Source organism: Cebus imitator, unplaced genomic scaffold (assembly GCF_001604975.1).
Source record: "Cebus imitator isolate Cc_AM_T3 unplaced genomic scaffold, Cebus_imitator-1.0 Scaffold356, whole genome shotgun sequence".
Taxonomy (NCBI): Eukaryota; Metazoa; Chordata; class Mammalia; order Primates; family Cebidae; genus Cebus; species Cebus imitator.
The window spans coordinates 2,196,292-2,223,824 of record NW_016107671.1 but is presented as its reverse complement, the minus strand read 5'-3'; the positions used below and the strand labels follow the sequence as shown (position 1 = coordinate 2,223,824).

Below are 27,533 nucleotides of genomic sequence, written 5' to 3'. Positions count from 1 at the left end.
TGGTCTCGATCTCTTGACTTCGTGATCCACCCGCCTCGGCCTCCCAAAGTGCTGGGATTACAGGCTTGAGCCACCGCGCCCGGCCAAAAAAAAATTTTTTTTTAATCGTTTCACATACAAATCTCACGCGCTACACCCTCATAGTCGGTTTCACATCCACCTTCTCCGGAGTCCCCTTAGGACAGGTCTCGCAACAAAACACCTCTCTCACCACAACTCCACAAAGGGAGGCCGGGTTTGTCTGCGCCTGCCAAAAATTATCTTCAGCCACGGTCCGCGGCGGCTACCTTGAGGGAGTCAGGGCAGCCGCCGTGCCTGTTTCGAAATCTGTCCTCAGCGGGACGCTAAGTCCGGAATCCGGAAACGAACCCTAACAGGTGGGCGTCACTCCAGCCTTCCGTGAAACTGCGCAAGTGCAGCCCGGAGCCGGGCCGAACGCTCCCGCTCCAGCCCAGGCGCTCTTCCCTCAGACTGCATTTCCCAGAAGACACCACTGCCCATAGCTACTTCCGATAGGAACCTCAGCGGGATGATCTAGGGTTAAGAGGCACGTAAAGACGTCCCGGGCCGGTGGAGAAGGCAGACCGTTTGTGTGGTCTCGCCTGGAATCCGAAACAGAACTTGGACCAGACCGCTCCCTGAGGATGCTGAAGGTGACAAATCCTGGCTAGCCAGTGTCGTGAAAGAGAAATGTCTATAGTTTTAGGCCTCTGAGTGGGGGATCACCCCTTATGTGGGTGTGTTATGAGTGCGTGAGGAAGTCGGGTTTATCTTTGGGCTAATTGTGTGTTAGTGGTGTGACAGCGATAGTGGGTGTGCTTTTGTGACAGTGTGATTATGTGTCTGATCATTTGTGTGAATGGGGTTTGTAGGGACTGTGACCGTGATTATGAGTGGCTATTTGTGTTAAGTCCCATTTATTTACATGAAAGAAAAAGCACATTTACACAAACCGTTATCCTCGGGCTCACACGATCAGGCAGATAGCTATCACTCCTCTCAAGTCAATTCTGGTCTGTCACACACAATTAGACACACACGCAGTCACCTCACCCAGCTCTTCTGTACAGATCTAAGGCTCAGGACGCCCTGCTGTAGAGCGTCATTCATCCATCTCAGCCCCTCCTGACTACTTGTGGAGTCAGCTCTAGGTATACACACACACACACCACAAACTAAAATCACATTGCCACCCTGCATTTAGTATCACAGCCTCAGAAATACACCACATATGTAGTATGCTTATGTACATATGTGTTTATTTTTTCTAAGATTAGGCCACAATGCACATTGTTCTGCAACTTTTCATTTATTTATTTATTTATTTATTTATTTGAGACAGAGTTTCACTCTTTCACCCAGGCTAGCGTGCAGTGTCTGCAGTGTCGCGATTTTGGCTCACTGCAACCTCTGCCTTCTGGTTTCAAGCGATTCTCCTGCCTCAGCCTCCTGAGTAGCTGGGATTACAAGCGCCCGCCACCATGCTTGGCTAAATGTTGTATTTCATCGTGTTGGCCAGGTTGATCTCGAACTCCTGATCTCGTGATCCGCCTACTTCAGCCTCCCAAAGTGCTGGGATCACAGGCGTGAGCCACCGCGCCTGGTCTCTGCAGCTTCTTACTAAAAGATATTTATGTCCTTTTGTCTGTATTCAAAGACAAACAATATTTCCCAGGATGTTTGCAGGTGTGATTCTTCTTTAATTCTTACAGCACTGTGCTTCAAACTAAAGACTCAAGAATTTATTTTGGTCTCGAAATTTTTACTCTATTTATTTATTCTCTTCCATCTGTGTTGTTTTAACCTCTACTTTTGAAATTCCTGTTATACATACATTGGGTCTTTTGGGTCTGTTTTCTATCTTCCTAGCCTTTTCACATAATATCCATTTCCTTTTCTTTTTCCTCTTAATTCGGTGAAAATCTGCTCAGGGCATTTCTCAGCACCCTGGTCCTGACTTCCATTTCATCATAGTATTGGGACACTGAGCTGGCCTAACTATCCCTTCTGCCGAAGAGCCTGGTCCTTGCTTTTCCTGAGTCTATCCTGCTATAGCTGCGTTTCCTCATGGTTTTGAGTAAAGCTAGAATTTGTTCAGATTCCCTCTAATCATTTATGTATGTGTGTATCAGATCTGGGAATAGGAGATATGAAGGGGGAAGAAAAATGTCATTCTGAATTAACATTTTGGGAGCTTAGAGACAATAAATAATCTTCTGTCTTTTCTTTTACTCCCCTCTCCCCTAGCAACACCTTTGGATTGAGTTTCTTCCAGAGGGAATCAAGAAGAGGATTAATTAGTACATTCAATTGTAAAATAAGCCATGGCCCAGGTAAGTTGGTTTTTTCTTGGTCCTAATTCAAATAGTTTTCGTGTGTGTGTGTGTGTGTGTGTGTGTGTGTGTATGTATGTATGCAGGGCATGTGACTACTTGCATTTATTTATTTATTTATTTGAGACATAGCCCCACTCTGTCTCCTAGGTGGGAAGGTTGGAGTGCAGTGGTGCAATCTTGGCTCACTGCAGCCTCTACCTCCCAGGTTCAAGTGATTTTTCCATTTCAGCCTCCCAAGTAGCTGAGACTACAGGCACATGTCACCATGCCCAGCTAATTTTTGTACTTTTAGTAGAGTTTCACTAGGCTGGTCTCAAACTCCTGCCTCAAGTGATCCGCCCATCTCAGCCTCCCAAAGTGGTGGGATTACAGGCATGAGCCATGCGCCTGGTCTGCGTTCTTTATTCTGACATTGTTTCGTACCTGAGAATTATACAATAACTTACTATTGAGTAAGTGATGGTGCCAGAATTTCAGGCCTTTCATTTTTTGCTCCTCTCCTCTCCAACCCATGTTCATATACTTGTTAAATAAATCATTCTTCATCTCCTTTATGTGCAATCTTCTAACAGAAACAATTAGAGAATACAAATAATATTCTTTTGAAGTCGGGCATGGTGGTTCACACCTGTAATCCCAACGCTTTGGGAGGCAGAGGCAGCCAGGTCACCGAGGCAGGCAGATCACCTGAGGTCAGGAGTTCGAGACCAGCCTGACCAACATGGAGAAACATTATCTCTACTAAAAATACACAGTTAGCCAGGTGATGGGCACCTGTAGTCCCAGCTACTCGGGAAGCTGAGGCAGGAGAATCACTTGAACCTGAGAGGCAGAGTTGCAGTGAGCCAAGATTGTGCCATTGCACTCTAGCCTGGGCAACAAGATCAAGACTCTGTCTCAAAAAAAAAAAAATTAGTGTTTCTCTTGTCAGAACTTGATTTGATAAGGTGATTTAACAAATATTTATTGAGTACCTACTATGCGACAGGCCATTCTTCTGGGTAACTAGGAATAAATCAGTGGGAAAAAAAATCACATATATGCAAATCTTCCCTTCTGAAGTTTAACTGGTAGTGAGAGATAGAAAATAACTTATGTATTGTAAGACTTAAGACACACACCCAGATTTATGCAGACAGAGTAAGCAAGATAGAATTAACAAAATAATCACATGATGAAAGCCAGGCATGGTGGCTCATGTCAGTAATTCCAACACTTTGGGAGGCTGAGGCAGGAGAATCACTTGAGCCCAGGAGTTCCAGAATAGTCTAGGTAACATAATAAAACCCGATCTCTACAAAAAAAATTTTTTATTAATCAGCTGGGTGTGGTTGTGTGCACCTATAGTTCTAGCTACTCGGGAAGCTGAGGCTGAGGTGGGAGAATCACTCGAGCCCAGGAGTTTGAGGTTGCAGTGAGCTATGATCACACCACTGCACCCCAGCCTGAATGACAGAGCAAGACCCTGTTTCGAAAAAAAAAAAAAAATGTACATGATAAAATTAAGACCAGAGAAAAAAGAAAACAGACTAAATTAGATTCAGGCCATATCACAGAACTACACATGGCCCAAGGACATTATATACTTTTAAAGTATAAATTTCAAAATGAAGATACAATAGTTCTGAATACATGTATATGGAATATCATAGCAGTACCTCTCATAAAGCAAAATTTAAAGCAGATAGAAGAAATAGACACTTGCCAGCAGTAGGAGACATTAATTCACTCTTCTCAGTCAAAATCAGGCCAAGTAGACTAAAGTTAATAAGGGAATAGAAGTATTAATCCACATACTCTATCTGGTCTACATTATTGATGCATTTATGTTAAATTTGGTATCCTGATACTTGTTAATATTCATTCTTCTTTCAAGTGGCTATGGAACATTCAGTAAAAAATGACATCTACCAAAATCACAAATGTATTTTCCATTTCGACCCTGCAATCCAACTCCTGGTACTTTTTCTTATAGATATACCTATATTTGTATGCAATGATAAATCCACAAGAGCATTCATTGCACTATTGTTTGTAATAGCCAAAGACTAGAAATAATGAATCTATCGCTTTAATTGATAAACTGTAAGTATTAATATAAATAGTTGAATTATATATACTTAGGTAAAAATAAAGAAGTCGTTCACCACAGATATGGCAAGATCCTTTGTATTTAATAAGTGAAAAAAATTAAGTACAAAACTGAGTATTTTATAGTGTGTTATTGTTTGCCTAAGAGGGTGAAAAATTATATGTATATATTTACTTATAAAGTTTTTTATCCATGTGGGCAAGAGAAATGAGACAAGACATATGAATGTTTACCTTTTTAGTTCTTAACCATTTAAGAAAGGAAAAGAAAATATAAAAATATGCCAGGTGCAGTGGCTCATGCCTGTAATTCCAACACTTTGAGAGGCCACAGAAAGAGGATTAGTTGAAACCAGGAATTGGAGACCAGCCTGGGCAACAAAGACCCCATCAGTACAAAAAAAAAAAAATTAGCTGGGCATGGTGACATGTGCCTGTAGTCCCAGCTACTTGGGACACTGAGGCAGGAGAGTTGATTGTGCCTAGGAGTTTAAGGTTGCAGTGAGCTATGATCTCGCCACTGAACCCCAGCTTGGGTGACAAAGCGAGATGCTCCCCCATCCCTACCCCCAAAAAGAAAAATAAAATGTAAAAATAAAAATCTATTATCAAGGTTTATAATTTTCTCTAGTCATTTTTAGCTACTTAGATTCAGTGATGGAGTAGGAAGAGAGATGGATTTATCAAGGATTCAGGCTTTGTCAAGCAAGTGTGAAATGAGAGGTTAAGGGAGTTCATGTTGGGAGTGATTGAGCATGGAATTTAAGTTGGGTAAGAAGAGAGAGAAGAAGTATGGAGTGGGGTAAGTGCCAATGTGAAGGTGATCAGCGAAGGATACTTGATATTTTGGAGGTGATGCAGTTATTGCTAATCACGAGGTCTAATGTAATAACATGGGGAGTGAGTGAAGTAGAATGGAAGATAAGCTCATAGAAAAGTAGAAGAGGTTAAGGAATTGGGGCCATGATATTAGAAGAACTCAGTATATGGCTATTTGAAGTCACTGAAAATAAAGATTAGTAGTATTAGAGTTAGTGATACTGAGCCAGGAACTAAAATTCCTGAGGGGCAAAAGCCTGCATATGAACACATCACTGCAACAGAGAGAGATAATACATGGTATAGACTGATAAAATGATGACATTAGATTTTAGAGAAGGGGCCCAGGCATGGTGGCTCACACCCATAATCCCAGCACTTTGGGAGGCTGAGGCAGACAGATCACTTGAGGTCAGGAGTTCGAGACCAGGCTGGACAACATGGTGAAACTCTGTCTCTACAAAAAATACAAAAATTAGCCAGGTATGGTGGTGCGCACCTGTAATCCCAGCTATTTGGGAGGCTGAGGCATGAGAATTGCTTGAACCCAGGAGGCAGATGTTTTAGTGAGCCAAGATCGCGCCATTACACTGTAGCCTGGGCAACAGAGTAAGACTCTGTTTCAAAAAAAAAAAAAAAAAAAAAAAATAAAAAAAAAAAAAAAAAAAAAAAAAAAAGATGTTAGAGAAGGAAAGACAGTTATCTGACACCAATAATGAGAAGCAAAGAGGACAGTGGTACGAAGGCTGAGGGAGGAAAAAAAAAAGCCAGCACTTGAGGTGTCCTCAGGAAATGAATGGTTAATTAAATCATACGTGGAAAATCTTATAATTTCACAACTTGGGGTTTTCCAGTGAGATGTGATAGGAATTGGTGTTGGGTGATCTCACTGAGCAAAAAGACTTTGCTGTGTGATGCTTTAGGATTAGATGGAGACAGGATTAGTGCTTGTGTGGAAAAATTGAAGATCTTGCTTGAAAACAGATGATCACCAATTACAAACTCCAGTTTTAGACTGAATAGAGTATGTTAGACTTGGGTCACATCTATGAAAGTCTGGATTATTCTACAATAATATTTTTTAATTTAGGAGCATAGGATATATACAGGGAGAGATGGTGGATGATGACAGTTAAGCTTTATATGTAACCTTAGAAAAGACCTTAGAGATTTTGTTTACCCCAGAGATTCAAGTTTGAGAGAATTATTAAATCCCTTATTGTAAGATTAAATAAGGCTGGTGCAGTGGCTCATGCCTGTAATCCCAACACTTTGGGAGGCCAAAGTGGGAGGATTACTTGAGCTCAGGAGCTCAAGACCAGCCAGGGCAATATAGTGAAACCCCGTCTCTTAAAAAAAAAAAAGATCAAATGTTGTGCGACCAATAAAAATCATATTACAGTTACAATAACTATTGCCAGGTAACCACTGTAACTGTAATATGATTTTTATTGGTAACAAACCAGGTTTGTTAACCACCCCAAAATTTAGTAGATGTAAAACAACACTCATGGTTGGGCTTGCAAATCCACAATCTCAGCAGAGCTCAGTAGGGATCGCTCACCTCTGTTCCATGTGGTATCAGCTGAAATGGCCTGATTGGGAGCTAGCTGACCCACTTTCAAGATAGTTCCTTCACATGGCTTGCAAGCTGTTGCGGGGTGTTGTTTGGGGAGCCTTGATTCCTTTCCCCATGAGCTATGCCATGGGCTGGTTAGGCTTCCTAGGAACATGGTGGCGGGGTTTTCAGAAAGAACATTCCCAGAAAGTAAGGCAGAAGTATGAGACGTTTTTGTGATCTAACCACAGAAGTCACATAATAACTTCTGCCATATTCTATAGGTTGAATAAGTCACAGATGTCCTCTCAGGTTCAACAGCAGGGGACACAGACCTTTACACCAGTTGGAAGAGGGATGTCAAGGTTACATTGAAGAAAGATATTTGGGCTGCAAGATACTGCTTTGTCCTTCTATGGAAAATATAGTCTGTACCAGATGTGTTCTAAAGAATTTGCAGGAAAACTAAAAATACCTATGGCATGATAATCACAATCATGAAGAAAATTCTTCAAGTTCTTTTTCTCAAGATAGAGATTTTAATAAGACATTTTATTATATATATTATATTAAAAAGTTTCCAACTATTTAATATAATAGGGAGCCTCTACTTATTTTCTTAATTTCTAGATGACTAATTAACAGGCGTTTCCCACCTACTCAAGAAGATGTGTCTGCAGAAATGGAATTGTTTAAGAACATGTAGGCACTTCACTTCAGTCACACTAAATTCCTCTTTGACCCATGTCCCAGGCTTAGCCTGTATACTCACTAGACTGTCTCCTTTCTTGCAGTGCCTTCTTTTAGCACCTCTCTTTTCTTTTTAAAAATGTTTCTTATAATTTCTAAAATAGTACTATGATTTGTCATTTTAGGAGTTGGTGATGTTCAGAGATGTGGCTATAGATGTCTCTCAGGAGGAATGGGAATGCCTGAACCCAGCACAGAGGAATTTGTACAAGGATGTGATGCTGGAGAATTATAGCAACTTGGTGTCACTTGGTAAAGTTATCTAAAAATTAAAAATCTCTCCAAGTACTTTCCTCAGTTAAAAAAAAAAAAAAGAATCTGACAATTCAGAATTCCTCTAACAATTCATAATGTACTTCTTCGAATTCCTGCTTTTTCCCCTATTAGGGCTAGCTTTCAAATAACTGGATGAATTTTCTCTCTATGTATTTCAGAAAGAAGCACAGCTAAATGGAGATTCATTTTCATTTCCCCCATCCTTCCATGTTCTTTTGGTCCTTTCTTATAACTCTTCCTTGATGTTTAAGGGGCAGAACTGGAAATCTAATGTTAATGCATACACTATCAAAGAAACCAGACTCTCTTTTGTTTCACTTCCACTGTACTAAATCTGCCAATGTACTAGCATAAGATTAAAACTACACACATGGGTTCCAAGAGTGAACCTTTTTTCTTTCCTTGGTAATACAGTGGTAGGCTGGGGTAATAAACATTTATTTACTATTCTCAAATGAACACTTCTCCATTTCCTATGATAAAGGTACTCTCTTTTATCTTTTATTTTTTAAATTTTTTTATTTTACCTTTTTTTTTGAGACAGAGCTTTGCTCTTGTTGCCCAGGCTAGAGTGCAATGGCATGATCTTAGCTGACGGCAACCTCCGCCTCCCAGGTTCAAGCGATTCTCCTGCCTCAGCCTCCCGAGAAGCTGGGATTACAGGCATATGCCAATATACCTGGCTAATTTTGCATTTTCTAGTAGAGACAGGGTTTCTCCATGTTGGTCAGGTCGGTCTTGAGCTCCCAATCACAGGTGATCTGCCTACTTTGGCCTCCCAAAGTCCTGGGGTTACAGGTGTGAGCCACCGTGCCTAGCCTTTTTTTGTTTTTATTTTTTTAACAGAGTTTCACTCTTGTCACCCAGGCTGGGGTACAGTGGCACAATCTTGGCTCACTGCAACCTCCACCTCCCAGTTTCAAACAATTCTCCTGCCTCAGCTTCCTGAGCTGAGATTACAGGTGCCTGTGACCACACCCAACTAATTCTTGTATTTTTAATAGAGACAGGATTTCACCATGTTGGCCAGGCTGGTCTTGAACTCCCAGGCAAGTCTTGCACCTGACCTATACTCTCTTTTAAATGATTTGCCTTTGGCAGTTATTTTTTAATAACTTTATACAGTTAACATTAAAAAAAAATATGAGGCCCAGTGCAGTGGCTCACACCTGTAATCCCAGCACATTGGGAGGCTAAGGTTGGTAGATCCTCTGAGGTGAGGAGTTCAAGACCAGCCTGGCAAATATGGCAAAACCCCGTTTCTACTAAAAACAGAAAAATTGGCCGGGCATGGTGGCTCAAGCCTGTAATCCCAGCACTTTGGGAGGCCGAGGCAGGCGAATCACCAGGTCAAGAGATCGAGACCATCCTGGCCAACATGGTGAAACCCTGTCTCTACGAAAAATACAAAAATTAGCTGGGTGTGGTGGCGTGTGCCTGTAGTCCCAGCTACTCGGGAGGCTGAGGCAGGATAATTGCTTGAACCCGGGAGGTGGAGGTTGCAGTGAGCCGAGGTTGTGCCACTGCACTCCAGCCTGGCGCCTGGCAACAGAGCGAGACTCTATCTCAAAAAAAAAAAAAAAAAAAAAAACACAAAAATTAGCCAGGCGCAGTGGCGGGCGCCTGTAATCCCAGCTACTCAGGAGGCTGAGGCAGGAGAATCACCTGAATCCCAGAAGTGGAGGTTGCAGTGAGCCGAGATTGCACCATTGCACTCCAGCCTGGACCCTGTCTCCAATCAATCAATCAATCAATCAATAATGTGCTACAAAACTGTAAGAGAATACATTTGTGTTGTTTTAAGCCACCCAGTTTCTGGGATTTTGTTAATGGTAGCCCTAGGAAACTAATAGAGGGGAATCAAGAGTGAAACTCCATCTCAAAAAAAAGAATAAATATCTCAGGAAGCTTCCTTTTTTTTCATCACAGCAAAATAAGAGAAAGCTTGCATAAATTTAAGTACCATTTTATCACCTATTTGTTTGCTTTATTATGATCCTGTTTTCATCTGAATATGAATATTTCATCTCTTCTCCTTTATTTCCTCTGTATCCCTTATCAAGTACCTTTTTGATCCGTGATTTATTTTTTATTTAATCAGTTCTGAATCACTGTATTTGGATACTTTTATTTCCATCTCATCTCAGTTTCTTTTCTTATAACTAGGGCTTTCTGTTTCTAAGCCAGCCATAATCTCCTCATTGGAGCAAGGAAAGGAGCCCTGGATGCTTGTGAGGGAAGAGTCAGGAAGATGGTGCCCAGGTGAGTGAGGAAGCACAGGAAGCTCTTGCAGGGAGCAGGCCAGCTGGTCAGAATGTTGGGTTGGCAAGGTTATTTTAAAGTAAATACTTAAGGAAAACCTAATTTCAAAACATATCACAAAGCTATAGTAATCAAACAGTGTGGTACTGACATACAGACAGACATGTAGACCAATGGAATAGAATAGAAATCCCAGAAATAAACCCTTGCATAAAGAGTCAAATGATTTTAGACAAGGGTGCTAACACTTTAGTGGAGAAAACTGTATTATCCACAGGCAAAAGAATACAATTGTACCCTTATCTTACGCCATATAGAAAAATTAACTCAGAATGGATCAAAGACCTTGGCCAAGCATGGTGGCTCACGTCTGTAATCCCAGCACTTTGAGAGGCCAAGGCAGGCAGATCATGAGGTCGAGAGATCAAGATCATCCTGGCCAACATGGTGAAACCTCATCTCTACTAAAAAATACAAAAATTAGCTGGGCATGGTGGCACATGCCTGTGATCCTAGCTACTCAGGAGGCTGAGGCAGGATAATCACTTGAACCAAAGAGTTGGAGGTTGCAGTGAGCCAAGATCACACCACTGCACTCCAGCCTGGTGACAGAGCAGACTCTGTCTCAAAAATAAAAAGAATGGAAAAGAATGGATCCAAGACCTAAATGTGAGAGCTAAAACTATAAAACTCTTAGAAGAAAACATTGGAGAAAAGCTTCATGATATTGGATTTGGCAATGATTTGTTGTGTATAACACCAAAAGCACTGGCAATGAAAGCAAAAATAAACAACTGGGACTACATCAAACCTAAAATCTTCTGTACATCAAAGGACACAATCAACAGTGTTTATTAATTTTGTTTGTTTGTTTTGAGACAGGGTTTTGCTCTGTCACTCAGGCTGGATGGAGTGCAGTGATGCAAACTCGGCTCACTGCAACCTCTCCCTCCCTGGCTTAAGCAATCCTCCCATCTCAGCTTCTTGAGTAGCTGGAACTACAGGCACATACCACCATGCCCAGCTAATTTTTTAATTTTTTGCAGAGGTGAGGTCTCGCTATATTACCCAGCCTGGTCTTGACCTCCTTAAGCAATCCTCCCACCACAGCCTCCCAATGTGCTAGGATTATAGGCATGTATCACTGTGCCTAGCCTGTTTATTAATTTTTTAAAAGATTCAGGCTGGGCTCAGTGGCTCACACCTATAATCTCATCACTTGGGGAGGCTCAAGTGGGAGGATTACTTGAGCTTAGGAGTTTTGACCTGTCTGGGCAACATAGCAAAAGCCCTGTCTTTACAAAAAATTAAAAATTAAAAAATTAGCCAGGCATGATAATACATGCCTGTAGTCCCAGATGTTCAGAAGACTGAGAAGGGAGGATCACTTGAGACCAAGAGTTTGAGGCTACAGTGAGCCAAGATCATACCACTTTACTCCAGTCAAGGTGACAGTGCAAGATGCTCTCTCTAAACAAATAAATAAATAAAAGATTCTTACAGGTTGATTTGCTAGGCGATGGAAATACATTTTTAAAGTATTATAGAGACATTTTTAATTTAGTAGGGGATCAAGAATACATGGATGTTCTAATAGAATCGCTAGGAAAAAAAATGGTTAGAAATTAGGAAAGTTAGAAAAAGTAATATATGACTATATTGAGGAGGTGGAGATGGCAGAGGGATGATTGAGAACGCAGGAGGTCAACTAGGAAAGTTCGGGGTGCTATAGGCCAAGAGCAGATCCATTCTATAGGCCAGAGTTCTTTGATGATGTCTGTGACTGATTGAAATGCTACAGGCTGAATATGGTGGCTGTAATCCCAGGACTTTGGGAGGCCAAGGTAGAAGGATTGCTTGGGCCTAGGAGTTTGAGACCAGTCTGGGCCATATAGCGAGACTCTGTCTCTATCGAGAAAAATTAAAAATTAGCCTAACATGGTGGCATGCACCTGTAGTCCCGGCTACTCAAGTGGCTGAGTTGGAAGGATTGCTTGAACTGGGGAGGTCAAGGCTGCAGAGAGCCATGATTCTGCCATTGCACTCTAGTCTGGGTAACAGAGCAAGACCCTGTCTCAATCAATCAATAAAATGCTACAGAACTGTGAGAGAATACATTTGTGTTTTAAGCCACCCAGTTTGTGGGACTTTGTTAATGGCAGCCCTAGGAAACTAATAGAGGGGAATCATAGAAAAATGAATGGTACATATTGTCCTACATGTTTTAATGTAAAGTAACATTCCTTTACCAATTTTTTATGCCTGGGTAAGCCTTTTTCTTGGCATAGATACAGTGATTTTCTTTAAAAAAAGAAAAAAGACCTTTTATTTTGAAATAATTACAGATTCACAAGAGGTTGCAAAGAAATGTATGGAGAAGTCCTGTGCACCCCTCTTGCAGCTTCCCTCAGGGTTAATACCTTACCCAACTATAGTACAATACCATACCACAAAATTTACATTGCTACAATTCATAGAACTTACTCAGATTTCACTAGTTATACATGCACTCATTTATCTGTGTATATGTATAACTATGAAGTTTTATCACATGTAGCCTTGTGTCACCACTGCAGTAGCCAAAATACTCAACAATACCATCACCACAAGACTCCCTTATGTTACCTCTTTATATCTATACTTATCCCATTTCTTTTTTCCCTAACCCTTGTGATATGGTTTGGCTGTCTCCCCTCCCAAATCTCATCTTGAATTGTAGCTGCCATATTTCCCCCATGTGACTCAGTGGGAAATAATTGAATCATGGTGGCAGTTTCCCCCATATTGTTCTCATGCTAGTGAATAAGTCTCATGAGAGCTGATGGTTTTATAAGGGGTTTCCCCTTTTGCTTGGCTCTCATTCTTTCTTGCCTGCTGTCATGTAAGACGTGCTTTTGCTCCTTCTTTGCCTTCTGCCATGATTGTGAGGCCTCCCCAGCCATATGGAACTGAGTCCATTAAACCTTTTTCTTTACAAATTACCCAGTCCCGGGTATGTCTTTATCAGCAGCGTGAAAACAGACTAATACACCTCGGCAACCATGTTCTGTTCTCTGTATAATGATGTAATTTCATGAATGTTACATAAATGGAATCCTGTATATGGATGTTTGTTTTTTACATTCATGTACAAATTTGTACATGAAAATAAGTCTTCATTTGTTTACAGTAAATGCTCAAGAGTGTAGTTGCTGGGTGGTGTGATAAATCCACTTTTAGTTTTGCAGGAGCTGCCAAATTATTGTCCACAATGGTGGTACCATTTTACATTCTTACCAGCCATGTATGTGTGATCCAGTTTCTCTAGTCATAGCCAGCTTTTGGTGTTATAATTGTTTTTCATTGTCACCATTCTATTAGGTAGATAACTATATCTCATTGTGGTTTTAATTTGAATTTCCTTAATGACAAATAATGTTGAACAACTGTGTGTGCCATCTGTCTATCCTGTTGATTGAAATATCTCTTCATGCCTTTTGACTATTTTCCAATTTGGTTGGTTTTTTACTGTTGAGTTTTCAAAGTTCTTTTTGTATCTTAGACAGAAGCCCTTTGCTGGATATATGACTTGCAAATATTTTCTCCCAGTCTGTAATTTATTTTTTTTATCCTTTTAACAGGGTCTTTGCAGAGCAAAAGTTTTTGATTTTGATGAGGTCTAATTTATCTTTTTTTTCTCTTAAGAATTGTGGTATTTGGTGTGTGTGTGTGTTTAGTGTCACACCTAAGAACTCTTTGCTTAGTCAAAGTTCTAAAGGTCCTTAAGATTTTCTCTAATCTTTTTTAGAAATTTTATAGTTTTACATTTTTAATTTAAGTTTGTGGTTCATTTTGAGTTCATTTTTATAAAGTTGTGAGATTTAGGTGAAGGTTCTTTTTTTTTTCTATGGATGCCCATAGCATTTATTTTAAAGTTATCCCTTCTCAGGTGAATAGCTTTTTCACCTTTGTTAAAAATTAGTTGTGCACATTTGTGTGGCACTATTTCTGGGTTCTCTGTTCTGTTGCATTGATCTTTGTGACCATCTCTCTTCTAATGCCACCTTTCATGATGGCTGCAGGTATATAGTAAGCCTTAATATTGGAAGGAGTGATTCTTCCCAATGTATTATTTTTCACAATTGTTTTGGCTATCCTTAGGACCTTTTTCTTTGCATATAAGTTTTAGAAAAGCTTGTCTGTGTCTGCAAAAATCTTGCTGAGATTTTCGTGGGAATTGTGTTAAGCCTATAGCTGAAGTAAGAGAGAACAGCTTTACTCTGTTGAGTCTTCCAAAGCATGAACACAGCATGTCTCTCTAAATACTTTTGTTTTCCTTGATTTGTTTTATTAGCATCTTACAATTTTCATTATACAGAATCTGTACATGTTTTGTTATTTTTATACCTACGTATTTCATCTTCTTTGGAACATTTGTAAAGGGCATTGCATTTTTATATTGGAATGCAGTTGATTTTGTGTATTAATTCTGTGATCTTACTCAACTTGCATGTTAGTACTAGTATTTTTCCTAATATTTTTCTTAGAGATTTCTACTTACAAACAAATTATCTACAAACAATCATTTTCTTTTTATATTGCAATCTATGCCTTTTATTTCTTTTTCTTGCCTTATTGGAGTGGCAAGAACTTCTAATACCATGTTAAACAAGGGTGGTAAAAGTGGACATCTTTATGTTCTCCCTATTTTGGAAGGAAAGCATTCAGTCTTTCAACGTTAAGTAAGATGTCAGTTCTAGGAATTTTGTAGATGCTTTATATTATAAGGTTGAGGAAATTCTCCTCTCTTTTTAATGCCCTGAGAGGTTTTTTAAAAATTATGAATGAATATTGATGTGATCATGTTATTTTTCTTATCATATTTATATGTTACATTGAACAATTTTCCAATATTAAATGAGCTTCTTATACCTGGAATAATTTTTTTTTTTTTTTGAGACGGAGTTTCACTCATGTTACCCAGGCTGGAGTGCAATGGCGCGATCTCGGCTCACCGCAACCTCCGCCTCCCGGGTTCAGGCAATTCTCCTGCCTCAGCCTCCTGAGTAGCTGGGATTACAGGCACGTGCCACCATGCCCAGCTAATTTTTTGTATTTTTAGTAGAGACGCGGTTTCACCATGTTGACCAGGATGGTCTCGATCTCTTGACCTCGTGATCCACCCACCTTTGCCTCCCAAAGTGCTGGGATTACAGGCTTGAGCCACCACGCCCGGCCTACCTAGAATAAATTAAACTTAGTCATGGTAAATTATGCTTCTTATTCATTGTTGGGTTGGATTTGATTTGCTAAAATGTGGTTAACAATTTTTTCATTTAGGGTCATGAAAGATGCTGGTTTATGTTTTCTTTGTTGTGGCACCTTAGTCTGGTTTTGGTATCACAGTAATACTGGCCTTATAAAGTGAGTTGAGAAGTGTTGTCTTTTCTTCTGTTTTCCGGAAGAAATTGTGTAAAATATCATATGTTTGGTAAAATTCTCCAGTGAAATAGTCTGAACCTGGAGATTTCTTTTGGAGAGCTTTTTAATTATAAATTCAATTTATTTAATAGTTATAGGACTATTCAGATTACCTATTTTATCTTAGCAGAGTACTGGTATTTTGTGATTTTCAAGGATTTGGTCCATTTCTTCTAATTTGGTGAACTTACAAGGTTGTATGTGATGTTCTTAATATTCTGTATATTCATATATATAATGGATGTGTGTGTGTGTATGTATATATATATACTTACAATTTTTTTGGAAATTTTTTCTTTAAGACTCTCTTTGACCCATGGATTATTTTAAAATTAATTATTATTTTAATTGAAAATACAAATTATATGTATTTATGGTCTACAACATGATGTTTTGATATACATATATATTGTAAAAATTATATCGAGCTAATTAGCATATATATTACCTCACATTCTTCTTTTTTTGATCTTTCACAACGTTTATTTTAGAAATTTATTTTTGTGTGTAAGGGAGAACATTTAACATCTATTTTCCTAGCAGTTTTTAAGTTTACAGTATACTGTTTCAGCCAGGCATGGTGGCTCAGGCCAACTGCGGTGGCTCACACCTGTAATCCCAGTACTTTGGTAGGCCAAGGCAGTTGGATCACCTGAGGTCAGGAGTTCAAGACCAGCCTGCCCAAGATGGCAAAACCCTGTGTCCACTAAAAATAAAAAAAATTAGCTGGGCATGGTGGCCCACACCTCTAATCCCAGCTACTCAGGAGGCTGAGGCAGGAGAAATGCTTTAACCTGGGAGGTGGAAGTTGCAGCAAGCCAAGATCATGCCATTGCACTCCAGTGTGGGCACCAAGAGCAAGACTCTGTCTCAAAAACAAAAACCCAATATACTGTTTCAAGAGAATTTATAATTTATTGGCAAAGCCTTTAGGGAAGAATGCTTTAAAATCTTTGTCAGATAATTCCATCATGTGATTCATCCTTGTATTTGCATTAGTTGGTTGCCTTTTCTCCTTCAGATTTTGGTTGTCTTGGTTTTTGGTATGACAAGTGATTTTCATTTGTACCTTGGATATTTTAGTTATTATGTTTTAGAGAGTCTTGATTCTATTTAATCAATTTGAGCAAGTAGTTATTCTGTTAGATTTAGTAAAGATCTGATCTACTTTCGTAGACTTTAGTTCCAATGACAGTTTAGTTTTCAGAACAATTATAGTGCTATTCTGATCTGCTCAATACCTCTCGTGCTGCTGGGGCCAAAAGCACATGAAGAGATGTTCACCACTACTGGCCATTAGGGAAATGCTAATCAAAACTGCAATGAGGCTGGGCACGGCGGCTCATGCCTGTAATCCCAGCACTTTGGGAGGCCAAAGTGGGTGGATCACTTGAGGTCAGTTTGAGACCAGCCTGGCCAACATGGTGAAACCCTGTGTCTACCAAAAAATACAAAAATTAGCCAGGCATGGTGGCACGCGCCTGTAGTCCCATGGTGGTACTCTGGAGGCTGAGGCACAAGAATCACTTGAACCTGGGAGGTGAAGGTTGCAGTCAGCTGAGATTGCGCCACTGCACTCCAGCCTGAGAGACAGAGTGAGACTCTGTCTGAAAAACAAACAAACAAACAAAAAAACCCACACATAATGAGATATCACCTCATACTCAATAGGATGGTTAATATTAAAAAAACATAAAATAACAGGTGTTGCCAGAGACGTGGAGAAATTGGAAACTTTGTGCACTATTGGTGGGAATGCAAAATGGTACAATGTATTAGATCATTCTTGCATTGCTATAAAGAAATACCTGAGACTGGATAATCTGAAAAGAGGTTTAGTTGGCTCGTGGTTCTGCAGGCTTTACAGGAAGCATGGCCCTGCTCAACTTCTGGGAGGAGCTTTTATTCATGGTGGAAGGCGAAGGAGCAGCAGGCACTTTACATGGTGAAAGTAGGAGCAAGAGAGAGTAGGGGGCGCAGGGAGGTGCCACAGAGTTTCAAATGACCAGGTCTCATGAGAACTCACTCACCATCATGAGGATAACACCAAGAGAATGGGGCTAAACCACTTATGAGAAAACAGCTCCCATGATCCATTTACTGCCCACCAGGCCCACTTCCAACACTGGGGATTACGATTCAACATGAGATTTAGAGGGGACACATATCTAAGCTATATCATACAGCCACTATGGAAAACAGTATGGTAATTTCTCAAAACATTAAAAATAGAATTGCCATATAATACAGCAATTCTATTTCTAGGTATATACCCAAAAGAATTGAAAATAAGAATGCAAACTGATGGTTTTATGCCCATGTTCATAGCAGCATTATTCACAATAATCAAAAGATGGAAGCAACCCAGTGTCCATTATATGAATGGATAAATAAAATGTGGTATATGTATACAATGGAATATTATTCAGCCTTAAAAAGGGAGGACATTGGGCTGGGCGCAGTGGCTCATGCCTGTAATCCCAGCACTTTCGGAGGCCAAAGTGGGTGGATCACCTGAGGTCAGGAGTTCAAGACCAGCCTGGCCAACATGGTGAAACCCCATCTCTACTAAAAATACAAAAATTAGCCAGGCGTGGTGGTGAGTGCCTGTAATCCCAGCTACTCAAGAGGCTGAAGCAGGAGAATTCTTGAACCCCCAAGGTAGAGGTTCCAGTGAGCCGAGATCATGCCACTGCACTCCAGCCTGAGATACAAGAGCGAAACTCCGTCTCAAGAAAATAATAAAATAAATAAAAAGGAAGGACTCTCTGTCATATGCTATAACTTCGAAGAACCCTAAGGACATTATGCCAAGTAAAATAAGCCAGTCACCAAAACACAAATATCGTATGATTTAACTTACATGAGGTATTGAGAGTAGTCAAGTTGACAGAAACAAAGCAGAGTGGTGGTTACCAGTAGCTGCGGCTAGAGGGAATGAAGAGTTGTTATTTAGTATAGAGTTTAAGCTTTGCAAGATGCAAAGGTTCTGAAGAGTTGTTGCACAATATGAATACACTTAATACTACTGAACTATACACTTAAACATGGTTAAGGTGGTAAATTCTATTTTATGTGCTATTTTACCACAATTTTTTTTCTAAAAATACTAGAGGTATATTGTAAGACTTAGCTGTGTGTGGCTTGTATTTAAGCTTATGGAAAGAGTATATATTAAGAAGACAGCTGGCCAGAGCCTGAGTTCTGGGACATTCCAACATTTAGAAGTCAGGGAGAGGAAGAGGATGTGTTAAAGGGAACTGAAAACAAGTGGCCAGAGCGGTAAGAGGATAACCAGGAGAATAGGGTATACAGGAAGCAAGGTGATCGATTAGATGTGTCGTAATGCCGAAGAGGCGAGTAGAGTAAGGATGGGCACTTGAGCACTGATTTTGGCAAGGTGATTTTCTTGGTGACCTTAGCTAGAGATGTTTCAATTCCATTATAAGAGTTGAATTCCATTATGGGAGTGGATTACAGAGAAAATGGCTAATTTATACAGTGATTTGATTTAAAACAAAGGTAAGGAAATGATGGTCTTTTCAGTAAATGATACTGAGTAAACTGGGTTTCTGGAAAAATAGGAGGGTTGATTCTGACCTCACACCAGAAAATATAGTCCAGGTGGATTATAGATCTCAATAGGAAAGGTAAAATAGTTAAATTTCTGGAAGATAATATGAGTTTATTTTCATAACCTTGGGATTGGATTACTTAAAATTAAGAACTTTTGTTCATTAAAACATATTACTAAGAGAATGGCTGGACCCATTGGCTCACACGTGTAATCTCAGCACTTGGGAGGCCAAGGCAGGTGGATCACTTGAGGTCAGGAGTTTGAGATCAGCTTGGGCAACATGGCGAAACCCCATCTCTACTAAAAATGCAAAAATTCGCCGGCCGTGGTGCCACACACCTGTAATCCCAGCTACTTGGGAGACTAAGGCAGGAGAATCACTTGAACCTGGAGGCAGAGGTTGCAGTGAGCTGAGACTGTGTTACTGCACTCCAGTCTGGGTGACAGAACAAGACTCCAGCTCGGAAAAAAAAAATTATATATATATATATATATATATATATATACATATACATATATATATACATATATATACACATACACACATGTATATATCACTAAGAGAATGAAAGTGGCCAGTGCCAGTCCTAGAGTGGGAGAAGACATCTGTAATACATAAGCTGGTCATATATAGAACTTACAAAGAATTTCTATAAATCATTAAGAAAAGACAACCCAGAAATCACCCACATGTCCAATTTACTGATGAATGGATAAACAAAATGTGGTATATCCATACAATGAAATATTATTCATAAAAAGGAATGAATGCTACAACTTGGCTAAACTTGAAAACACGCTGAGTGAAAACAGCAAAACCCAAAAGGTCATATATTATATGATTCCATTTATATAAAATGTCCAGAATAGGCAAATTCAGAGACCTAAAACAGACTAGTAGTTGCCAGGGTGGGGGAAAGGGGAAAGTGGGAAGTGACTATGAGTGTGAGGTTTTTTTTGGAGTGATGCAAATGTTGTGGAATTAGATGGTGGTGACGGTTGCATATCATTGAGAATGTACTAAAACTTACTGAATTGTGTGCATTAAAATGGTGAATTTTATGTTACATGAATTTTACATTAAAAATAAATGTAAAAATCAAAGGCCTGGATGGCAGTTTATTGAAGATATCCAGTTGGCCAGTAAACATATGAAAAAGTGCTCAGCTTCATTTGTCCTCATGGAAATTGCAAATTACACTACGATGTAAACATATCTGCCTGATGGCTAAACAAAAGATTGACAATAACAAGCGTTGGTGAGGATGTAAAGAAGAGGAGTTCTCTGACAGCCTGATGGAATTTTAAATTAGAAATATTTTTTTTATGACAGAGTCTTGCTCTGTCACCTAGGCTGGAGTGCAGTGGTGCAATCTTGGCTCATTGCAACCTCCACCTCCTGAGTTCAAGCAATTCTCCTGCCTCAGCCTCTTGCGTAGCTGAAATTACACGGATCCACCACCATGCCCAGCTAATTTTTCTATTTTTAGTAGAGATAGGGTTTCACCATGTTGACCAGGCTGATTTTGAACCCCTGACCTCAAGTGATCTGCCCATCTCAGCCTCCCAAAGTGCTGGGATTACAAGTGTGAACCACCACACCTGGCCTAAATTTAAAAATTGTTGCATAGTGTCAACTAAAGCTGAATAAATTTGTATCCTATGATGTAGCAGTTTCACTCCTATGTGCATACCTAACAGAAAAGAGTAATTAATTCCACCAAAAGAAATGTACAAGAATGTTCATAGCACTACTTATCATAGTATAAGTATGATATACTATTGGAAGTTGACTTCCAATAGTCAACTATAGGAAGCAACCAGAGTGTCCATCATAAGGTGTATGGAAAAATAAATTGTGTTAGAATGGAATGCTATATACAGTGATCAGTCTCAAACTTTTTTTCCTCTGGATGTCTTTATGCTCTTAAAAATTATTGAGGACCCCAAGAGCTCTAGCATATGTAGATTGTATCTTTCAATATTAACTGTCTTAGAAATTAAATCTAGGAAAAATGAAATATTTAATTCATTTAAAAATAGTAAACTACATGTTAAATAATGTATGATATTTTCCAAAAGAAAACAAAAATATTTAGTGTGAAAAGTGGCACTGTTTTTCAATTTCTGCACATTTCTTTAATGCTTGGATTAAAAGAAGATAGCTAGATCTCACATCTGCCTCTGAATTTATTAAATTAAAAGTTACTAGTCCATCTTGTTCTTTGAATCGAACTATTATCTGTGGTACCTGTTTTGTAACATGATGCATTAGTTATTTGGAAAATATTGCTTCAATTAGTTATGCAGATCTTCCAGACTTTGACACATTTTCTTATAAAATAGCCAAAAAATTATATTCATTAAAAACACCACTAATCTAATCACAGAAGTCTTGAAGTATTTGGAAGCTGTCAGGCACACAGGGGCTGATACAGACTTTCCTGAAGTCTTAATTTTGGCTGGGAGCAGCAGCTCACACCTGTAATCCAAGCACTTTGGGAGGCCAGGCGGATCAACCTGAGGCCAGGAGTTCAAGACCAGCCTGGCCAACATGGTGAAACCCTGTCTCTACTAAATATACAAAAATTAGCCAGGCATGGTGGCATACCTGTAATCTCAGTTACTTGGGAGGCTGAGACAGGAGAATCACTTGAAGCACAAGGTAGAGGTTGCACTGAGCTGAGATCAGGCCATTGCACTCCAGCCTCGGTGACAGAGCAAGACTCCATCTCAAAAAAAAAAAAAAAAAAAAAATCTAATGTTTACTTGTAAACTAGAATTGTGTCATTGGCAAATACAGTCAGTTTTTCTTAAAGTGACAGATTAATTTTTCAGTTTGCCAATATGTCTGCCAAGTCTGAATCACCATAGTTTAGCAATCTGTTAATCACCATAGCTTATCCATCTGTTCTTTCAAGTAAAAATTGAATTCCATGCAAAAAAGTGGCTAATTTGGCTTGCAACTAGAACAATCAAGTGCATGCTTTTTTTCAAAACAATTCTACTTTGGTCTCCAGCAGAGGCCAGTTTCATCACATGGAATATTAAAAAGATGTGTGTGGAAGTGCTGAGATTTAATAAAACTAATAATGATTGCTGTTCATTGTAAGTATTCTTAAGTGAATCTGGCACTTTTTTCCTGCAAGTCATGACTGAAGAAAGCAGTGACTATGTACAGCTTGGGGCCACTGCTTTGATTCAGGCTAAGGCACCAGCAGTTTTACTCTCCATTGCTTTTTGTACAAATACTAACATTTTCCAGGATAAATCATGAGATTCAAAAACGTTATTAATGTGAACATTTAGCACCACACTGTTTGTTACCAAGCATTTACAGAAAAGAGCGTCCTCTTTAATGATTAATTGGCACTAAATGAATACAAGGAAAACACCAAGTCTAGCTATGTAGATTAATCCATCTGTAAAACATAAGTACAATTCAGTCTTTCTGTTTGCAGCTTAATCTGTAATTTGAGTTATTATTTCATTTGGAAATTGTACTTTTGTGAGCCTCAACCTACTGGGCTCAAGCAATCTACCACCTCAGCCTCCCAAGTAGCTAGGAGGTTGAGGCCTATAATCCCAGCACTTTGGGAGGTCGAGTTGGGTGGATCATGTAAGGTCAGGAGTTTGAGACCAGCCTGGCCAACATGGTGAAACCCTGTCTCTACTGAAAATACAGAAAGTAGTCGGGCATGGTGGCCCGTGCCTGTAGTCCCAGCAACTCGGTAGGGTAAGGCAGGAGAATCGCTTGAACTTGGGAGGTGGAGGTGGCAGTCAGCCGAAATTGCACCACTGCACTCCAGCCTGGGTGAGAGTGAGACTCTGTCTTAAAAAAAAAAAGCCACCAAAAATAGTCACAGTCATAGAAGCAGAGAGCAGAATGATGGTTGCCAGCGGAAGGGGAGGGGAAATGGGGAGATGTTGGGCAGGGGGTATAAAGCAAGATGAGTGGGTTCTGAAGATTTGACATAATATATTATGACCCTAGTTGGCAGTACTGTATTGTATTGTATACTTGAAATGCGCTGAGTGTTAAGTGTTCTCATCACAATAAAAAGAAAATGGTTAACTATGTAAAGTGATGAATATGTTAGCTGATTATGGTGATTATTTCACATTGTAAATGTCTATCAAATCATCAGGTTGTACACTTTAAATATATAGAATTTTAATTGTCAATTTTCCCTCAATAAAGTGGGGAAAAAATATTGAGACATTTAACTATGAATGCTATAATTAATATTTTTATATATTGGTGCTATGTGCTAATAGAACAAAGAATTTATTAAATAGGTAAACATTTTTAAAATTTTTATTATGTTATAAATAACATGAAATCTACCCTCTTAGTGGATTTTTGGGTGTACAATACAGTGTTGTCAAGTGCGGGCACAGGATTGTGCAACAGATCTTTTTTGTTGTTGAGACAAGGTCTCGCTCTGTTACCCACACCGGAATGCAGTGAAGTAATCACAGCTCACTGCAGCCTGGACCTCCCAGGCTCAAGCAATCTTCCCACCTTAGCCTCCCAACTAGCTGGGACCACAGGTACACACCAGTATACCCAGCTAAATTTTTATTTTTGTATTTTTTTAGTAGAGACAAGGTCTCACTATGTTGCCCAGGCTGTTCTCAATCTCCTGGACTCAAGTAGTCCTCCCATCTCAGCCTCCCAACATGCTGGGATTACAGATGTGAGCCACCCACACCAGATTTTTTAATAATAAAAGTAGTCAAAAAAAAAAAAAAAAACCCTGGCCAGGCACAGTGGCTCATGCCTCTAATCCCAGCACTTTGGGAGGCTGAGGTGGGCGGATCACTTGAGACCAGGAGTTTGAGACCAGCCTGAGCAGCATGGGGAAACCCCATCTCTAGTAATAATACAAAAAAATTAGCCACTGTGGTGGCACACACCTGTAATCCTAGCAACTTGGGAGGCTGACACAGAGAACTGATTGAACTCAGGAGGCAGTAGCTACAGTGAGCCAAGATTACGCCACTGCACTCCAGACTGGGCCACAGAGCAAGACTCCATCTAAAAAAAAAAAAAACTTGCCGGGCACAGTGGCTCACTCCTGTAATCCCAGCACTTAGGGAGGCCAAGGTGGGCAGATCACCTGAGGTCAGGAGTTTGACACCAGCCTGGCCAACATGGTAAAACCCCATCTCTACTAAAAGTACAAAAATTAGCTGGATGCAGTGGCACACACCTATAATCCCAGCTATTTGGGAAGCTGAGGCAGGAGAATTGCTTGAACCTGGGAGGTGGAGGTTGCAGCGAGCCAAGATCATGCCACTGCACTCCAGCCTGGGTGACAGAGTGAGACTCCATCTCAAAAAATTTTTTTTCAAGTACAAGAAATACATATTCTCTTTTTATTATATAATAAAATATTATTATAAAATGAAATATTTATTATTTTGTTTCCATGTAGGTACATGGAAAACTTGGGGATTTCACAATTTCTTAGACAATAATGAGGTTACATAAAAGCAGGTATAAATAAATACAGTTTTTAAGAGCACAGTAGAAGTACTGGTAACAAAGCTAATCTCTGAAAGTACACATTTATTCTCCAAACCTACTACTCCAGAAACTTCTATAATACACAGAAATACATAATCCCATATTCTGTTAGATTTCAGAATGTGATATCATCACACTTCTAGTAGTCTCATAGTAAGAGAATAAGTGAAAAAAGGTAAATGTCTCAGGATTAGTATGAAAATAGCTTTGACCTTATAGACTTCCTGAAAGGGTCTCAGGTACCCTCCGCAGTCTTTGGACCACCCATTGAGTACTGCTGCTATATAGTAATGAAAATGAAGAAACTACTACTGAACCCGGGAGGCAGAGGTTGCAGTGAGCCAAGATCGCTCCACTGTATTCCAGACTGGGCAACAGAGTGAGACTCCGTCTCAAAAACAAAACAAAAAAAAAAACAAAACAGCTCTCCAAGCCTTTTCTGTCTCGTGAATTATTTGCAGTTATCTCTCATTGCTGCCATAGATATTTTATTTCTCTTATGGTACAAAATCAGGAGTTAAAATATATTTCTTATCTTTCAGACTTGGCATCCAGAGATGAGCCCCAGAAATTATCTCCAAAAAGAGATATTTGTGAAACAGAATTATCCCAGTGGGTTAACATGGAAGAATTTGAAAGCCGTAATCTTGAGAGATCCATTTTTAGAGATATCTGGGAAGGCAACTGTCATTTTGAGCAACATCAGGGACAAAAGGAGGGCTATTTTAGACAATTTTTGATTAACCATGAGAACATGCCCATTTTTAGCCAACATACTTTACTCACTCAAGAATTTTATGATAGAGAGAAAATCTCTGAATGTAAAAAGTGTAGAAAAAACTTCAGTTACCATTTACTTTTTAGTCACCACAAAACTCATTCTGAAGAACTTTCTGAATGTAAAGAATGCACAGAAATTGTTAATACACCATACCTTTCTAAACAACAGATAATTAAAAATGGTGACAAATGCAATGAGTGTAAAGAATGTTGGAAGGCCTTTGTTCATTGCTCACAACTTAAACAACATCTAAGAATTCATAATGGTGAAAAACGCTATGAATGCAACGAATGTGGGAAGGCCTTTAATTATGGCTCAGAACTTACTCTACATCAAAGAATTCACACTGGTGAGAAACCTTATGAATGTAAAGAATGTGGGAAAGCCTTTAGACAGCGATCACAGCTTACTCAACATCAGAGACTTCATACTGGTGAAAAACCCTATGAATGTAAGCAATGTGGTAAAGCTTTTATTCGTGGCTTTCAACTTACTGAACATCTGCGACTCCATACTGGTGAGAAACCTTATGAATGTAAAGAATGTGGGAAGACTTTTAGGCATCGCTCACATCTTACTATACATCAGAGAATTCACACTGGTGAGAAACCCTATGAATGTCGGGAATGTGGGAAGGCCTTTAGCTACCACTCAAGCTTCTCTCACCATCAGAAAATTCATTCTGGCAAGAAGCCTTATGAATGTCATGAATGTGGGAAGGCTTTTTGTGATGGCTTACAACTAACCCTACATCAGAGAATTCATACTGGTGAGAAACCCTACGAGTGTAAGGAATGTGGGAAGACTTTTAGACAGTGTTCACACCTCAAAAGACATCAGAGAATTCATACCGGTGAGAAACCTCATGAATGTGTGATATGTGGCAAGGCCTTTAGACTTCATTCACACCTTATTCAACATCAAAGAATTCATACTGGTGAGAAACCCTATGAATGTAAGGAATGTGGGAAAGCCTTTAGCTATCATTCAAGCTTCTCACACCATCAGAGAATTCATTCTGGGAAGAAACCGTATCAATGTGGGAAGGCGTTTAATCATGGATTACAACTTAACTTACATCAGACCCTTCATACTGGTGAGAAGCCAGTCACATTTCCTCTCCTCCCTCCCCATCCTAGTCTAGCATCATGAAATTTGTTGATGGAAATATACATTGTCTTTGTTTTATTTAAGGAAAAAGTTGATAAGCTACCATGTTTCATTAGTATTGATTTATTTAACTAATCCTTGAAAACCAAATGTTTTTAAGTGAGAAAATGGAAAAGTAATTAAGGTATAAATTTTGCTCTCATTTTAATGCTGTTTTTGAGTAACTGTATTAACCATTATTGAGAATAAATCTTCTAAAATTACGTTTCACTGAAACCAGTGAAATATAGCATAAATAAAATGAAAACAATTTCCTCCCCTCACACAAATCTCTGAGATAACTGGTATGTTAATTTCTTCTTCCATTATGCTCAAACAACTTGTACACAGAAAGCGTTTGTTGCATTTGTTTGGAGGAGGTTTTACCCCTATATGGACATTTTAGTGTCTTGTCCTTTTCACAATAATCATGAATACTTTTCCAGCTCAGTACATAAAGATGTAACCGTCTTTAAGCTTCAGAATATTTCTAGAATGGAATGTATGTCAGCATTTTGAGCCATCACCTACTATAGACATTCAAGTTGTTTCTGATTTTCACCTGGAACTCTCATGCAGTAAACATTCTTACCTTCTTTTGTTTCTGTTGAGCAAATTCCAAACAGTGGGATTAAAGAATATCTGGTGTATGTATTCTGAGATTACATTTATCTTTTAAAACCTTTTAATTTTTTTGTTTAAATAATAAAAGCACACATTATAAAAATTCAAAAATTGCCAAAAATGTGAAAATTAAATGTCCCCTAATATTCAGTTTTGTAGCCACTCACTTTTTCTCCACAGGTGCAACAAGTACTATCAGTTTCTTTTTTTCTAACAGGAATATTCCAAGTAAATTTTGTAAATTCTTCAGACAAAAGTACATTATTCATAATATGTGATTTATTACACAGTCTTATCATTAGTGCACATTGGCCCAC

General features: G+C 39.2%; 1 protein-coding gene and 1 long non-coding RNA gene across 2 annotated transcripts in view; one reads left to right on the top strand and one right to left on the bottom strand.

Moving 5' to 3' along the window:
- Positions 1 to 485, bottom strand: part of LOC119467952 — a 12,542-nt gene extending 12,057 nt beyond the window's left edge. Inside the window, exon 1 of the long non-coding RNA XR_005196583.1 lies at positions 212 to 485. This is a non-coding gene — a long non-coding RNA (uncharacterized LOC119467952). The remainder of the gene's footprint in view (positions 1 to 211) is intronic.
- Positions 486 to 501: 16 nt separating this feature from the next.
- ZNF461 (zinc finger protein 461) lies at positions 502 to 27,327 on the top strand. Its single transcript, XM_017506642.2, has 5 exons — positions 502 to 653; positions 2,248 to 2,333; positions 7,680 to 7,806; positions 9,997 to 10,092; positions 25,205 to 27,327. The coding sequence occupies exons 2-5, from the start codon at positions 2,325 to 2,327 to the stop codon at positions 26,593 to 26,595; spliced, it is 1,623 nt and encodes a 540-aa protein (XP_017362131.1). The 5' UTR covers positions 502 to 653; positions 2,248 to 2,324; the 3' UTR covers positions 26,596 to 27,327.
- Positions 27,328 to 27,533: the final 206 nt, after the last annotated feature.

Excerpts from the sequence above, each read along its gene's own strand:
- ZNF461 (XM_017506642.2), top strand. Across the intron at positions 7,807-9,996 it reads TAGCAACTTGGTGTCACTTG|GGCTTTCTGTTTCTAAGCCA; the intron begins GTAAAGTTATCT and ends TCTTATAACTAG. Across the intron at positions 10,093-25,204 it reads GTCAGGAAGATGGTGCCCAG|ACTTGGCATCCAGAGATGAG; the intron begins GTGAGTGAGGAA and ends CTTATCTTTCAG.